The sequence below is a fragment of the Cyprinus carpio genome, chromosome B22 (genome assembly GCF_018340385.1).
Source record: "Cyprinus carpio isolate SPL01 chromosome B22, ASM1834038v1, whole genome shotgun sequence".
NCBI classification, from domain to species: domain Eukaryota; kingdom Metazoa; phylum Chordata; class Actinopteri; order Cypriniformes; family Cyprinidae; genus Cyprinus; species Cyprinus carpio.
The window spans coordinates 21,364,734-21,383,503 of NC_056618.1; the positions used below are offsets into that span (position 1 = coordinate 21,364,734).

General features: G+C 34.7%; 1 protein-coding gene across 1 annotated transcript in view; it reads right to left on the bottom strand.

The window, feature by feature from the left end:
- LOC109064589 (low-density lipoprotein receptor-related protein 1B-like) overlaps positions 1-18,770 on the bottom strand; it is a 252,014-nt gene that overhangs the window by 183,569 nt on the left and 49,675 nt on the right. The window contains 6 exon segments of the mRNA XM_042749544.1: positions 495-668; positions 670-727; positions 2,344-2,506; positions 2,874-3,131; positions 6,618-6,746; positions 8,232-8,351. Coding sequence (XP_042605478.1) covers positions 495-668; positions 670-727; positions 2,344-2,506; positions 2,874-3,131; positions 6,618-6,746; positions 8,232-8,351 — 902 coding nt within the window.

An 18,770-nucleotide genomic window follows, 5' to 3' on the forward strand; every position in this document is an offset into this window, starting at 1 on the left:
TACTGCTGACTATTAAGGCAGCTGGGTAAAATAAATGCAATAACTTCTTTTAGATAGATTAGTTGAATAGAGGTCACCAATCTTTGGCAGTCTAGACCTTCATGTGCTGGTCTGGACCAGCATAAACAAGATGTTCACCACCTACTGTAGCTGGGGATTCACATGCAAACTGCAACACATCTTGTGTTGTGTCAGAATATGTCTAATTCCATATTATATGTTCTATGAAGCCATGGGAGAAGAGTAAATGGCAGTAAAGCGATGTAACTGGTAAGTCATTTGACGGTGACAACATGGCAGACGTAGTATGTTCGAATTTCATTCATACTACCCATTTTCAGACTGAGTACTTTTGCATACTTCATACTACATACTTTTCAAACCAAAAATAGTACCTACTACACAGGTATGCAATTTTGTTAGCAGCTTTGGTCTTTTTTCACATGAAGATCATGGGGTTCAAGAAGAAGAAACCGAGATTGAGCACATCTTACCGAGTTTCCTTGGATGATCATGTGTCTGTTCTTGCCATTGTAATCCACAACTTCGATAATATCCAGATAAGCATCCACCCAATAGACGAGCTTCTTCACCAAGTCCAATGTCACGGCGGTCGGCTGTTCGGTTTTATACTCTACTATCCTGTACCATCCTGTTCCGTCCATATCCCACCATACCACATCGTCCAACCTCCCATATCCCCCCAAAAACAGTGAAAAAGAGTTTTCTGGTGTGTGCGTGTGGGGGGGGGATTGGGGGGAGGCAAGAACAGAGCAGTTTTAAACCAGAATCTGCTATCTGATGTAAATGAAATCAAAAATCAATGCCATTTAATATTTAATCGATCCGCTCATACCCATTATTTTTCTATTCTGCAAAATATAGTGCCAGAGTTGAATGCTTGCAGTAACAACAGTGCAATTAAACAGAGGCACTGTGAGCAAGAGCTGAATGAATGGGCCGCAGTATGATATTTCTCTTTATACTAACACATACTGACAGCGGAATAAGAGAAGGGGAGGTCATCCGCATTACTCCACACAACGATTCTGGCACAGAAACAGTCCTCGTCGTCGGAAAGCGACAAACTGGCCCCAACAGCATGCACAACTCAGCACTGCATACAAATGAATGTTTACCAAGAGACCAAAGAGTTTCGCACGTCACAGACGCGTAGATGACTCGACATCAGATAAGGATGATTTATTCACTCCTATGAAAAATTCAACCAAGAGCTTCCTCTAGGACGCGTGATCATTTTAAGATAGTACAAATAGCTGAATATCTTTGCATAGGTCAACGAATTATGAACTATTTGTTTGGAGAGGATTCTAAAAGGTCATTTTAGCGACCTTTTATCAGTTCTTTAGACTTCAGGTACCATGTAATGAAAGTATGACAAAAAAATCTTTCACTGATGAGTTTTTTAATCAAGGTATTTATTTATTTATGTACTACTACTACTGAAATCGTATTTAATTAAATTATGTAATACATTAAATTTAGATTAAAATACTTCAAATCAAAAGGTACTTTATCCCAATATAATACTAATAATAATCATTATCAAACTATTTATTACTTTTTTCTTAACATTTGATGATGGTGACTGTGATTATGATGAAGATGATTAATATTAATACTTGTGATTTACATAATTTAATTTCTATTTCTAAATGATGTAAACTAAATTTTAATTAAATGAGATAAAAGGCACTTTATCATAATAATAATCAACATTGAAATATAAAATATGCAATGTAAATATTTATTAAATATATTGTTATTATTAAATTAAACATAACTATTTTGATTATTATTTTGATCATACTATCAGATTATTTTTTTTCACAAACTGTTGGAAGTAAACCCATTTTGCAGAGCTAATATCAGTAAAGATAATATTATAAAACGGATAGTTCAGACTCACAATTCATACACATATCATTCTTTTTTATTCCCATTTTGCCTTTTAGGCCTATTAGGATAAGATAGCGTAGAGTGGACAGGAAACAAGGTGGGAGAGAGAGGGAAGTGGGATCGGGAAAGGTCCGGGATTCAAACTCAGGACGCTCGCAACTCAATGGCGTTATATGTTGGAACACTGCCCAGTGGAAGGAAAGAGCAAGGCTATCTGAACTGACTACACATATCATTCATATATGAACTGATGTGCGATCACAGCTATGGATATGGTATAGTGGCTTATTATTCGTAGTAGTAGTCACATTATTTAAATGGATTGTTTCCCCCAGATATATCTACCCCAGTTTTAACAAAAAAAGCTCATTGCTACCATCTCATAAAAATGAAAGGACCTTATGATTGTGTTAGCAAGCGTACCCCATGATGGGATCCAGCGCCAGGCCTTTAGGGTTCTGAATGTCCAGGTCGATGATGGTGACACATGCATCTCCCTGTTCACTGCACACAAATATCCGGTCGTTCACTCTGTCTACAAAGTAGAAGTTTCCTGTCAACCAGTCGATGGCCATATGCTCCACATCTACATGGAAAAAACCATTCACTTTTAGACATGGGACATAAGAGTTTGTAAATTGGGATCTGGTAGTTAGAAACAATTAATAATTCATGCATGCTTCAAAGAAGCAACAACTGACATTCACCGACATGCGCACTTGACTCACTTAACCTTGTGACATTAAACACTTCATTAGCAGATCATTAAACACTTCAAGAGGTAAAAGAAGTGAAAAAAAGAGACTAATGAGAAAATTTATATGGACATTAAACACAACACTCAAGTTCATAAAAACTTCAAAGGACATTAGTTTGCACTTGCTCTGAATTAATCATCAAAGTTACGAAACTGTTCCTTAATTTGCGCTTCGAGACTTGACGTGCGTACTTACTTTGTAGGTTCTGGCCTATCCGTATCTGGTGTTTTTCTGAAAAGCCTTTGAGTTTGCTCATGCGGGCACACCACAGCTGACCTGTATCCTGGACCACTGAGAGCCAACAGAGCGACTCTTCTCTATAAATAATGTCCAATATTTGAGTCCCGTTTGTCTCCATGGACTTGAGATTTGGCATAGATGATCCATTGAGGTAAACAACTGATATAGAATTCATATTTGCTGTCAACAGAACCGGAGGTTTATCACCAGGATCTGAAAGAGGGAGCACAAAATGCAAAGAGGTCCTCTCGGTATTTTATAAATGTCATTTCCACCACAATCACAAAATAAATATATATACTCGGTATTGTGGACATTTCAAAAATAAAGTAAAATTACAAAATTAATTGTTATTTTTGTCTTAACCAACAAATGTCATTTCCACCACATTCTTGTAATATATATATATATATATATATATATATATATATATTATATATATATATATATATATATATATATATATATATATATATATATATTAGCAATATATACTAAAATATATACATCATTTATACACACACACATAAAAATATAAGTATATATATATATAATATATATATATTGATATATATATACCTATATCTATATATATATATATATTATATATATATATATTAGCAATATAACTAAATGCATCATTGCATCATTTTCACACAAGAATAAAATATAAAATGTTCATTAATATAAATTTTGATCTATACACCCATTCACATAAATATATAAACATACACTAATTTTACTTCTGCAGTGCAAATAAAAATTATAATTTCATACAATAAATGTGTAAAAACAAATATTAAGAAATACTGACATATGAATTAATAATATATACACACATTCACATATATACAAATACACTAATTGTATTTTAGCAATATGAATAAAAAAATATAATAAAAAACAAAAAAAAATAAACAAAAATCTAACAACCAACCATCTATCTAGAAAGAAAGAAAGAAAGAAAGAAAGAAACTAAATTAGCAAAAAGCTAGTTAAGAAAGAAAGAAAGAAAGAAAGAAAGAAACTAATGGGGCAAACATAGCCTATATGCTATAGCGTAAAGAAATGATTAGTAAAAAGCTAGTTATCACAAAAACCTGCACCTGGAATATAAAAATGCTTGTAGCTGAAGAAACACCAACATAAAATATGTGTTACATGAACATACAGTATATAAATATTTACTTATATTTTTGCTTATATAGAAATTAAAACAGCTTTGAAGCTCACACTTAAGGAAAAAAGTCTAATTGCTGTGACACGTATTATGCACATGTAAACTTTGTGATCGGCTTGTGTGTTTTTTGTAAGTTTTTTTTTTCACACTAGTGAACAGACACTATGAAGTGCAATTAACTCTGAGTGTGTAATCATCTCTAAATTTGATAGACAGCCGCAGGTCGGGCTGGATGGGCTCTGATTGACTTTCCATTAAGGCCTGCCTTGTTTATCTCTCCCACGACTCTGTCATAGCCCAGCTCGCCGGTGGCCATTTGCATATTGATGACAATAAGTGTAACTGACACTCGCATCAGGCGAATGACAGTGTCATCTATACTAATGTACTCGGATGATCACCACTGTGACCGCGCTACTCCACTGAGGCTTTCCTGTTCAATCAAACATCCCAGAGGGCATTGTGTTTACCCATCTAGTCCAGACTAGTTCTTAGGATGTTAAAGACAACTATAAATTGAAATTGTGGAGTTTGTTGACATTTCCGTATTTTCATTATTAAACACTTATTTTCTAGTGGTTCTGGCTAAGAGACAATTCTCTATAGTAAATGTTATTATTATGTTCAACAACCCTATAACAACTTGCAACCACACACATATATATATATAAGAATAATATATATATATATATATATATATATATATATATTTATATATTTTCTCTAACGACCACATATTTTTTTTTTTTTCGGTGGCAGGCTTGCAATTACCCAGAACCTCTAACGACCACTTACTGTAGAAATGCACTAAAAACCCTCAGAAATTCTTAGCATCTGGCTAGCAACTACCCAAAATGACCTAGAAGTTGGTTGAAACTCTCAGAACTCTTGGCAACAGCCTAAAATTGCCCAGAACCCTTAACAAAAAAACATACTGGAGCAATATGCTAAAATGAAGGAAACAAAAAAAAAAAACCTTCAAACCTTTTTAGCAGCCAGCTAACAACTACTCAGAACATTCTCAATGCCACATAGTAATGTGATAAAACATAAAAAAATTATAATTTTTTATTTTTTTTTTAAACACTCTGGAACACCTCAGTTGTAAGCAACACCTAGCAACTACACAGAACCCCAGTAACCACATAGTGTAGCAATGCAATAAAACTAAAACCAAATGACCTAAAAGTCATAAAGAAATAAAAACCCCACAGAAACTTTAAACAACCAACTAGCACCTACCCAGACTCTTACCAAATCACATAGCAATGGGCTAAAAAAAATCTTGTAGAACCCCTTACCCTGTTGAAAAAACCAGCATATACTGGTTAGGTATGTTTTGAAGCTGGGATGCTGGTTTGAGCTGATCCTTTGCTGGTTTACTTTTGTATGCAAAACATACCTAACCAGCATATGCTGTTTTTTTCTACAGGGTAGCAAAAGGCTAGCAATTACCCAGAACCCTCTCAACTATGTATTTTAGCAAAACAATAAAAACCACTAGAAGCACTTAGAAACATGCTAGCAACAACCCAGATTAGTCCCAACAATTACATAGCAATGCGCTAAAATCCCTTATAACTCCTCAGCAACAGGCTAGCAACTACACAGAACCCCTACGACCACAAATGTACTGTAGATATGCACTTAAGCTACCCAAAATTACCTATACGTCATTTAGAAATGTACTAAAAACCCAGCAGAACCTTTAGGAAATGATGAGCAACTATCCAGAATACTAGCAAATCACATAACTATGAGCTAAAAATCTTTCCGAACCCCTTGGCAACAGGCTAGCAATTACCCAGAACCCCAACAACAACATATTGTAGCAATACACTAAAACTACCAAAAATGACCTGAAGTCATCTAGAAATGTACTAAAAACTCAGCAGAAGCTTTAGCAACCACTTAGCAGCTACCCAGAATCACATAACAATGGGCAAAAAATCCTTCAGAGCCCCTTGGCAACAGGCTAACAATTACCCAGAATCCCCTGCAACCATACTGTAGCAATGTGCTAAAACCCCCTCAGAACTTCCTAGCAACTTCACAGAACACCCTATAAACAAAATAGCAATGCGTTAAAAACCATTCTAAACTATCCAGTAAACAAGCTAGGTGTTGAACACTGTTGCAACCACATAGCAAAAATCCGCTAAAAATGCTCAAAACCCCTTACTGTATGTCTTAGCAACTACCCCCAAAAAACCCTTAGCAACAACCTAGCAACCCTAAAATCCAATCAGCACCCCTTAGCACTATCAATGTGCTAAAAATCAGTTTATTGTTAGAGTTTATTACTCTCTTACAGATTTAGACCAGTCGTCTATCTTTCCAGCATTTAGTACAGTAACTTGAGATAATATTTGATTCATGCATGGGTTTAATTATTCTCAGACTTGTACTTTTAAAGCACCGTTGAAGATCAAAGTAAAATACATGTTGCTTAATACGCATTTTTTATTTTTATTTTTTGGACTGAAACTGGAACTAACATGGATGATAAATGGACTCACCTGTTTTGGCTTTGCAGGATCGTCTGTTGGCCTGCAGGCTGAAGCCATCTGTGCAAGCGCATCTGTACGATCCCTGCGTGTTCATACAGATTTGACTGCATGTCCCATAATCCCTGCATTCATCATGATCTGTGGGCAACAGCGGGGCAATTTATTAAACGCTAAATGTGCTCAAACATGACCTAAATATGCAAACCCAACTCTTAATGTCACCATTCCCCAGCAACCTATCAAGAAACATGAATATGCAAATATAGTTTGGGGAGGGAAGGGTGAGTAAATTGCTGTTTTGGTTAACATAACCATAATTTATCATGAAATTAACAACAATTTTTCTGAGGTTCAAGTTCATGCATTGGACAGCTAGCTTTTCTAGACAACTCCAAATAATATCAGCTGAGGCAACTTTTTATGATTACTCTTTTCTGTGCGTTATTAGAACTGTGAAATAAAAAAAATAGAAATAATGTGAATCTCTTTCAAATTCCCAAAGCTAAAAATGGTGATGTTTAATCATTTTGAGGTAGCTAACAGATTACAAGCTTATAACACGAACACATAACATTTTTCATCGGATATTAGCTGAGAACATTTTATAGGTACTCTATTCGATGCCTGATTGGAACTGATACAAAACCAGATTACACATTATTCTAATAAGAAAAAAATGTGATTTACTATCTGTTGAATTATGGTCTTACTTAAACATTTTCAGGTAGCTAACAATTTACTGTAGCCTACTACCTTAGCATAGCTCAAACTGGTTAAGAAAAACTCTTGATTAACTAAAACAAGATATCACAAACATGCTTCTGAGACTAATTTATATGGTATGGGTAATCTATTCAGGATCTGATTAGGAATGATAGAAAATCAATTTAAAACATTGGCTTAATCATATAAATATGTTTATTACATCTTTGAATGTACACATCACATTAGCAAAGCTAAATACGGTAAGGTAAATAAAATGTAAAGCTTTTCAGGTGGCTATAATTTTAGCGTACTAACACTGATACAAAATCAGATTACTTTTTTCTGTTGTAATCTAAGTGTAATCAAAAAACAAACCTTTTCAGGTAACTAACATCTTAGCCTGCTAGCTTAGCATAGCTTGTACTGGTTACGGAAAACTCGTAATTAGCATAAGATATTGTGAACATGCTACAGTATGCTTTTCATCAGATATTTTCTGAGACTAATTTCTATAGGTACTCTATTCAGTGTCTAAATAGGAATGATAGAAAATCCATTTAAAACATTTTCTTAATAATAAAAATATGTTAATTACACTTTTCAATGTACACATCACAATACCAAAGCTAAATATGGTCAGGTAGATAACAGCTTAGCCTACTAGTTTAGCATAGCTCGCACTGGTTAAGAAAGGCTCTTTTGATTATCTCAAATGTTTTTCATCTGGCACCGAGTATAGGGATATGATCTTACACCAATATTTGCTTTTTTTCCAGTTGGCGCTCATGGGAAGTTTTCATTCTAGAAGTTTTCATTACCTGTAATAAGTCAAAACTGTTTCTAAGGTGCAATTAAATTTAGTGACATATCTAAAGAGTCAAATTCTTCAAACAGAGTTCAAATGTTAATGACCCTCACCTCGACACCGCCTCCCGTCCTCTTCCAGTTCGAAACCTTCTCCACAGAAACAGGATGTCCCATTTCTCATGATTACACAGTCAAACTGACACCTCTGCTCCTTGCAGCTACGCACCAACTCTGAGAAGACACAAACACACATTTAAACTTTGATTCACAGTCTTAATATCACGCACAGAGTTTGCCCTCCCAATGAACACGCATTTACACTCGACAAAACCCTCCATAAAAGCACAATGCCATTTCGCCAGTATGAAATCATTTTTTAAAAGTTGAACAGATGCAGCCTCATTAAGAGACCATGATTCAGCGCTTTTTAAGTGGCACTTAAGGCCTTTTTCCGTGGATGCAATTCTTTCCGCGAGCTCCTGCTCCAAATCGCTGTCAATACATAACTGGTGGAGTACAAATTTAAGGCCCATTGTGTGATATTTTTCACCTGTACAGCCTCATAATGAGGGACGTTTGATGACCACATTCTCCTGGATTGCTCGCCAAATGAAGATGACCCCATCTTTATATACTGATCCCAGAACAGGTTGAAAAATAGCAGTGATTTATAAAAGCTTGGGTGGCAGTCTGTTTCAGTTGCAATAGACATAGCCCATATTTGATGTTTTTATTCATCTAGGGGTGTGGCTAACAGGTCACCTTGCTTTTCTTCATCATTTGTGACGGTTTTAAGTGCGTGACAATACTGGAAAGAGTGAGAAAGAGAAAGATTGCAGATGGTTAAGCCATCTAATCGTGAGCAAGAGAGATTTTTAGCGTGCATTTGCTATGGAGCCCACATTAATAATAAGCATTGCACTGAGAAATTCATCGACCCACCCGAGGCATGCGTTCAGAATGGCTCGAGTCTGACAGTTTTAAATTAAGTATGTCTTTAAAAATGTATCACAGCATTTAAGGGTAATGCAAAGCGTTTTACAATATGAGTTTAACTGAAAGTGAAATACAATGGCTTTTTATCTATTACAGGGAATGTGTATCCACTTGAGCTGAAAGATGTTTAACTATTTATATGTGGGGCTAGCAATGGGAAGCGACTAACAGTTCTTGAAATATTTCATAATCTTGGCTATAAAGCATTCTTTATTTATTTATGCAGAAGGGGAATCTGAGCCACTAAATCTGTAGTTTTATACTTTCACATAATAATAACAGGGAGCAACAAGAGCAGAAGTAACATATTTTGTTTCACATAAGAAAAAAAAATCAAATATAAACAATAAGATAATGAGTAAATAATGACAAATCATTAATTTTGGGGGTGGACAAACCCTCAACTTGACTAGTTGTGATCAGTACGACATTTGACAAAACAATAATTACACTAAATACAACCCAAGACCTCACTGAAAAAAAACAGCATGAACTTAAGGTGAATAATGGACTTCATATGCATTAGATTTGTGCCAAAAATATGGCTGAATATATGACTGAGGAGGAAGCTGGCCTAACTAATAGTCAAATTTTGCAACAGCACGCCAAACCGAGACATATAAATGATACAAAACCTCAGAAATTAAACTGACATGATTTAGCGCCAGCAAAAAGTGCAAATAAAGCCTCTGGCAGTGTAAAAGAAAAGCGGCTACTGAAATCGTAAATTTTGATCTGCAAAAAGCAAGCAAAGAAAACTGCTAATAAAAGACAATATACTTTTTTATATATTGCTACAATTTTTTGTTTTACACTTATCTAACCACACAAAGTTTTACTTTCCTGATATTATTTCTAAAATAACCTTTTGATAACCTAATAAAAATGTAAATGTCCTTATTTGCCCATTAGGTGTATATATAAAAAAAAAAATAATAATAAAAAAATAACACATAAACATTGCAGAAATAAATCAAGGAAAAAGAAAGTGAAACTCCATATATTTATGAAACTACATATATTAAGGCAGCTGACTTTAAATGTTGCAGCATTGAAATGAGTGAAAAGTTACAAGCATTGATCCAGGAGGCAGAAACTAGACCTTTCAGATTCAAAACAGCAGGTGGGAGAGTTGATTATTGGAGGAGAATTACTCTTTGGAGAAATCAAAGCTTATGCTAGGAACCCAAAGCTTCAAACATAACTACAAAATCTGGTCAAAATCATTGTTTACACTGCGAGTGATGTTGAATGTGTGCAGCTACTGTAGGATACTCACTGCCACCTGTATTCACACTAATCTCCTCCGAGTGGGAAAGAGGCCATTATGAGTGGACTCTCGCTGCGAGTCAGGCTCCCGCACAACAGGATTTATCTCCAGTGAACTCCAGAGCTCTCCCTCAAGGTGATTTTCTTACAGTGAGGAGCCCTACTTCCCCTGACACTCGCTGGGTGATGTAGTGCTAACGGCAGTGGTCCAGGAAGGGTGCTGAGACTGACAGGGGCGTTAAGGTAAATGCCTGTAGATCTATTTCTCTACCCTAACTCAAAGAGCTTGAACTTTAGCTGCTGTGAACAATCAATCACTCTCAGGAGTCCCGTACCACATTAAAAATTGAAGCCTGGGACCTTGAAAATCTATACAGACTTAAATGCCACAAGTTTTTTCAAAACCACCTCTAAGCTTGATACATTCAAAAGATCCAATGAAGTGGCTTACAAATGCTATTCATATTTTATACTGAAATACAAATCTGGTCTGGTATATATCAAAGAGTTTGTCTTTTTTATGATCAATAGAGACTTGCAATGTTTTCTCAAAGAAAAGAAAAAAGGGGGAAAAGCAAAACAAAATGCAAAATAAAACAGCAAAAAAGCATAAAATAAAACAAAGCAAAAAAACATAAAAAGACATCCTTTTTTAAATGGCCTATAGAAACCTGCAATGCTTTCCAAAAACAAAAAAAATGCCTTTCCAAAAAAAATTTAAAAATCTCCAATATAAAAAATTAACAACATAAAAAAAAAAAAAAAAGCAAAACAAAACACACACAAAATGCAGAACTAAACACTGAAGGGCTTGTCTTTTAAAAATGGCCAATAGAAAACTGTAATGTCCTCTTTAAAATAAAATCAAACTAAACAAAATAGGTGAAGTAATTAGAAGATACATGAACATGAATATCAGTCAAATGGAGAGCAACACAGAAGATGTGCCCAATCATTAATAAAACCAATGTTTGTTGTTGGACATCAAATTTTGATTTTAAATCACATACTTAATAGAAAACCTTTGACATCGCCTTCACCTGACTTCTGCATCTTCCTCAACTATCAGAACAAACCAATCAAAAAGCTGCATCATAAGCCCCGCCCCCTGCCCAGCAGGAATCACCAGTCCAGAGAACATGGCATATGTCTGGACAGGTCTATTATTCACTCACAGCAGGTCTTCCCCTCAGTCTCCATCATTAGAGCAGCCACTGTCCCCAGGGCTCAGACAGCTAGGCCATCACAGCAGCAGAATGAGCGTGCGCTTGTGTATTTTTTTTGTTTGTGCGATCAGAGCAGGTGACCAGGGGGTCCGCACCTACCAGGCAGTGTTTATAAATAGATGACAGTTGAGTAAAAACATGGTTTGCTAGAAGAGAAAGGATGGAGGTTGAAAGCAGAAGCAAAGTTGACTTTCAAAAGCAACAAAGAAAATGCACAAAATTCACAAACACAATGGCCCCATATACACTGCAGCTAAATTCGGTTGTTATTTCAACGTTTAGTGCTTAATCCTGTTCTGTACACCAACAGTTCAGTAATTTATGGAAGTAACTACAACCGAATTGACTCTTGAAAAATTTTGTAGTGTCAACTTTAATTTAGTGCGTCATAAATGACGTATTTAAACACTTATCAGAGTTGTGTCTTTTCTTCTGTAAGTATAGTGCAATAAATCACAGTGTACGTTTTGACTTAGTGTTGCCAGATCTTCCTAGAAAAAAATAAGAAGTCCATAAACTCAAATCTTGGCAATAAGGCACATACCAAAATATACTGTAGCAACCTGCACCTGCCTACATTATTAATTCCATAAACTGAAAAGACACTTAATAACCATTGCTTATAATAAGTGGACATGGCATGCCTTCAAACACACTGACATGCTGCTAGAATGTTTTGAGGAGTTTTAACATTGTTCTATAGGTGGTTTCTTACTAGCCCATGTTGAGTAAAAACATGTTTTGTTAGAACAGAAAGGAACCTCTGAACGAAAAACAAAGAAACGCACAACTCAAAACATGATGCTAGCATATCTGAAGTGTTTGTAGCATATTGCTATGTGGTTACTAAGGTATTCTGAGTGTTTGGTAGGTGGTGGAAATTGAAATGAAAAACTGGTATGTTTTCACAGTTACAGCAAAAAGTAATATTGCATAACTTCACAAACACCTGCACCTCTGACTAGAGAAACCAAAGAGAGGTGCATGTGAGACATCTGAGGTATAACTGTGAAACAGAGCTGGTTTATTTTGCCCCTTCATCAACACTTAAGAATCGACTGCCAGCATTGGAAGAGGATTCAAATAAACTCCAGATAAACCGGAGCAAATGAACAGGTTGGTTCACCGACTAAATCTATATTTAACCAGACTGATGTAGCTGTAAAGGCTCTGCACTTGGAGGCTTGTCTAAATCCTAGTCAAGCTACCAAAGGACATCAACTTGGCACATGAAACTGCCCTTCCTGTGACCACTGCAGTTTTGCCCCTGGGCAAAGCACTTAACCCTCAGCTGCTCCCATCATACTGTAATATGCCTGCATTTTCAGCACTTGAGCGAACACTAGCAGTCTCACTAGATGAATAAATGTTGAATCTATTTGATGAATTCTAACATTTGCAGCTGTTAGCTGACAACTGTCAAATTCCTGTGCAGCTATTGTACAAAATTCCATTGCTAAGCAATTAAATACATACAAAGGAAGTAAACAAGTCATTCTGTAATACTGTTAATAATAATACCTGCTAAAACAATGACGTCAGTGTAAGTGTTTATTAGTCAAGCTACCTGCATATTACAAAACATATCTGTATTAGTGTTTGTTTCTGTCTTTGTCATGATGTCAACTCACAATTGATCTTTACTAAAATTTTCTCAAGATCTCAACATAAAAATGTTTTGGGAACCCAACTTAAAAGCTGTTTGTTGTTGTTTTTTTTTCTTGTGCAAAACAACATTTGTTATGTCTACATCATGAGAAAATTAAGTTAAGATCACAATAAACATTTGTTGTGTCAAGATCAAAACAAAAATAAAGTAAATATTAGGAAAACAGCTTTTGTTATGTCTAGATAATGAGAACATTAAGTTGAAATCACAAGAAAATGTTGACGTCGATATCAAAAGCAAGTCGAAATCTGGTGAACACAATTTTTCTTGTAATCTCAGCATATCAAAAGAAAAAAAAACAGCATTTGTTATGTCACGATAATACTGTAAGAAAATTAAGTTGAAGTAATAATAATAAAATAATAATAATAATTCCTTACATTTATATAGCACTTTTTTGGGCACTCAAAGCACTTTACATAGAAGCGGGGAATCTCCTCAACCACCGCCAGTGTGCAGCATCCACCTGGATGATGCGACGGCAGCCATATTGCGGCAGAACGCCCACCACACACCAGCTTAATGGTGGAGTGGAGAAATTAACCCAATCAGTGTATGGGGATGGTTAGGAGGCCATGATGGTCAAAGGCCAATGGGCGAATTTGGCCAGGATGCCGGGGTTACACCCCTACTCTTTTTCGAAGGACATCCTGGGATTTTAATGACCACAGAGAGTCGGTTTAATGTCTCATCTGAAAGACGGGTAGGTCACAAGATTCATTTATTTTTTTTTTTTAGTTGTGATCAAAAGAAATCTGAAATCTTGTGAATCTTGTGTTGCTATGGTGAAATCACGACAAAATTAAGAAGAGATCTTGAGAAAATAACCTTTATGACAAAATTACAAAAAAAGAAGAAATTAGAAAACTTTTTTTGTGTGTCAATCATGAGAAAACGTTTCTCAAGTTGTGATAAAAAAAGGTTAAAATCTCGCAAATACAACTTTTATCATGGCAAAATCACCAAAAATTAGGTAGAGATCAAAAAAAAAAAAACAACAGCTTTTAATATGTCAAGATAATGAGAAAATTAATTGGAATCAGAAGAAAGCTTATTGTGTCAGTCACAAGAAAGATATATTAAAAAGCAAATTTCATGAATACAACTTTTAAAAATAAGTTAAATTGTCGAAATCATGAAGTATTTTGTGATGTACGTTGTGAAAATTCAGTCATGATCAGTAACTTTTTATATGATGACTTAATCATCTGACATAATATGACATAATATATCTGAATTGCCAGTAAACAATATCTTGCACAGATGGATGATATCAGTTGTATATGCATAATTTTTGGTGGCGTAAGTTTTTCTGTACATAAAAAAAAAAAAAAAACTTTTGATGTTTAACCTAATCAGGCACAAGCATAAGTAGAGTAATTATGTTTCACAAGGGGCTGTAAAAAGAACAAAGAAAAGCTGTTGTTCCCAAGATAAATTTACCTTTAAGCATCTGACGGCGTTCTTGTTATCCCAATGCTTTGTTTACTGTGCGAGTTGCCATTATATAAAAGCTGCAGTGAAGTGTAGACTCTTTTGTTTGTAGTTGCTGTGTGTTTCAGAGTTTTTTTAGTCACCTTACTGTGTGGGCTTCTTTATTCAATTCTGTATATTCATTAGGGACTGACAATGCAGATGGGGAAAGTGAGGCTAGTGTGTTATTACCACAGGGACGTTCATAGGTGCAACACAAAGACGGTTTCCTGCCTAGCACCTGTAGTATGTAGTACGCGCCAATCTATGAATGCTCAGGAGACGTAAAGCAATACTTTCAGAGGCACCATGGTCACATCTTCCAGTGCTTTTGATTGTTTAGGTGCAGAACAAAGTGCTGCAGGACATTCGTGGTGCATTCGACGCTCCTGAAAAACGAAGAATATTTGTTAAGGAATGTAACTGAGAGCAAAAAAAAGAGAAAGAGATGTTCAAGGCTGTTTAAAGTTTTTGAGGTGAAGCAAAAAGACAAGTTTTATTTGAGTAGAAACTGGAATGCTAAGTCATGAATCAAGCAAAATGGCATTATTCTTGAAACATTACAATGAATATCTGGGCAAATTTTTCATAAAAAAAACATTCTTATAAAAACTGACATACTAAATTGAACTCAACAATTTATGTAGGAATAGTTTTTCAAATGATTCATACTCAAAATTTTGTTTTACCAGTACGGTCCCAAATAATAGCTGAGATTTTGGTCATTTATTAGCTTATTTGTTATGTTTATTAAGTTATATTGTATTGGGATATTGATTGATATCTCAGACCATAAAGATTTTCCATTCTTTGAAATTTTGGAAGTTGATGTACAAAGAGGTAAAACATTATCAACTGTACCATTAGCAAACATTTATTAATAACACCAAATTTGAGTGTAAACAAAGTTATCCAATGTAAGAATTTGTTGTTTAGGTGATCAACATATTTCCATTTTTTGTACTTGTAATTGCCCTGTAAAAAAAAAAAAAAAAATTCCAAGCAAACAATTTTTTTTTTTTTTTTTAATGACAACAGTGCTAATGCTAAAGCATTTGTTGTAGAAGTGAACAATTGATATATATATATATATATATATATATATATATATATATATATATATATATAATATATTATATATAACAAAAAATGTGTGTGTAGTACTGTATATCAACTATATTTCTGAGCATAAGTTATGATAGCAAGCTCTAACATTTGTGGTTTAAAAGTGTGTGATGGACCAGTTGTTTTATTGTCAAAAAAATGCTAGTAAGCAAATTTAAACATGCTATGCGATGCTAGCATTTGTTAAGCAGTTTAACAATATAGAAAATAATTTAGCTTAAAGTTTGCTAAAACGATTTTATACTTATGTAATGCAGATTTTACTGTCAACTAAGAAATCTGCTAGTGACCACATTTTTTAACATGAGTGATACTATCCAATGCTAAAATTTGTTGTTAAAATTATTTACAGCGTTTTAAATTTTCTGAAAATATTTTATCACCATGTAAAGTATTTGCTTTTATTGCCAACAATGAAGTTTGCTATCAAATAAATATTTAGCGTAAACAGTGTTATCCAATGTAAGCATTTGTTTCAGAGATGTAAAATCAACATGATCACTAAGTTTTACAGTTTTACATTTGCGAAAAAAAAAGTTTTATCATCAAGTAATGCAGTTGTTGTATTATCAAGAAGGATTACTAGCGACCAAATTCCCAAGAGTGCTAGCAATTGTTACGCAATTGAACAAATGTTAACATAGAAATTGTTTTTCATGTGCTAAAATATTTTAATCCAGTTTTCAGATGTTTGCCAAATTTCTAACCATAAAAGAGAATATGTGTGTTCCTATGGAAGCCGTTTCTGTGACTAAATATAAAATTTAAACGTAATTGTGAGTTTTTATCTCAAAATTCTGATTTTTTTCTCATAATTGTGAGTTTTTCTCAAAATTCTGACTTTTTTTCTCACAATTGTGAGAAACTCGCAATTGCAAGTTCTAAAGTTCTGAGGGGGAAAAAGATTGATATTTCACAATTCTGACTTCACTCGCAATTGCATGTTATAAAGTCAGAATTGCCTAAATTTTATTTTTTTTTTTTCTTAGTGGCAGAAACAGGCTTCCATATGTTCCACATAGTTTCCTAGTTGAAAATTCCAACTTTGATTTTAATGCAATGTAGCATGTGTCCCTGACAAAACTGCTCTGAATTGATGTGATTTACTAAAAATACTTGCCCATAAAAAACAACTTCCCATGTCTTTCTGTAGTGGATTTGTCAAGAAATTCAAGTGCCAACTTCAAGCTAGTCAGACGTTCTACGCTGCGTTTTGCCTTTGAACTTTCCAAAATTCCTGATTGCTGTCTTGGCCTTCACTACAGCACACAGCGAGGGTTCTCACTCAAGACCTCTTTTTCCATCAGAATTGAAGTACAAACTCGATTTCGGCATCAAAGGCTGTCAAAACTGTCACATGTTCTGAGGTTTGTTTTATCATTTATAGGCTTTGATAAACATTCAGTAGTGGGAATTTACAGACAGGGAGAGGAAACGGCTGAGGCGGGCTACACACGAGCTTCCAGAAACATGCATACTGTACACAAGAGCAACACCAGCTAACGCTATTAATATGTTAACAGGCCACAAGCGAGGGAAAAATCTATCACTTTCTTTCCTCGGGAGATGAAAGAGAAATGGTGCATCTGTTCTACTCTGCTGTTTTTAGAGCAGATTCAGTTTAGGCATTTGCCCAAGGAACTGCAACAGAAGACAATTCTAGCATACTGCCAAATGTATACTGAGCAAAACTTCCATGTGAAACGATGTGTAATACATTGGGTAAGACACTTGTTTTACATTGTAACTATGTTGCATGTTTAAATATCTCTCTCTCTCTTTCTCTCTCTCTATATATAACCATTATTATTATTATTACTATTATATACATATGCAGTATTTTCATATACAACAATACTAAATATCATAATACATATTAGCAATATATTGTTGGCCACTTTTTTGTCTACTCTGAAATATATTAACAAATATATATATATATATATATATATATATATATATATATATATATATATATATATATATATATAGGATACATGGAATTTAGCGGTCAGATCCCTATGCATAGAATACTGCATAAAAAGCCTCAGAAGCCTTTGTTGAGGGGAACTGTGAAAAGACTGTAGAGAGCAAGCTGTGGAGAGCAAGAGGAAAGAAAAAAAAAGCGCAAGAGGGACACTCAGCACATTTTCAAGGTTACAGTCCTTCCTGTCACATAAAGATATAAAGTTTATGAGCTTTAGCATTCCCTTTGTGCTATAAATGTGGATGTGTAAAATAAGGCAGCTTCTCAAGCCCAGAGGGCAGAAAGCCCATCGCTCATGTTCGGTAATGTGCAACCTCAATCTCTAGACACAGATGACTAAATGATTGCTCTGTAAATTCAACAAGACCTTTTGCCTGTGCTGTGATTTAACAGAAAGAAACCATCCATGGTGCAACATCTTTGTACAAATATAAGAATCTCAGGATGAGTCAAAGTTTGGCTAATTAGCCTGATCCAATTAGCCCATACTAATTTACCGAAACAAACAATTCCCAAACATTTCCCTTTCTTTGTGCTGTTAGTGCCAGATAGCAAGCTACTTGCTCTACTACTTTAGCACAGTGCCAACTGTTTTCTATTGGCTAGAACAAAATACCATAATAAGCTATGTTTCTGGACAGATATTGAAAAAAATCATGAATTAGTCTAAGTGTAGTATTATTGTATGATATGATTAACCTCCAGAAAGTAAGCTAACAGCTTAGCCTACTAGCTTGTGCTAACTGGGTAATATATATATATATATATATATATATATACATGTAAAGGGAGAACTTTTTTCTCCCTTTACAAATCTCATATCACATCGTAAAGCAGATAGCACACGCATGTTCTATTGCTATTTTACACTTAGTGCAAATAGCCACTGCCTTTTCTTAACCATA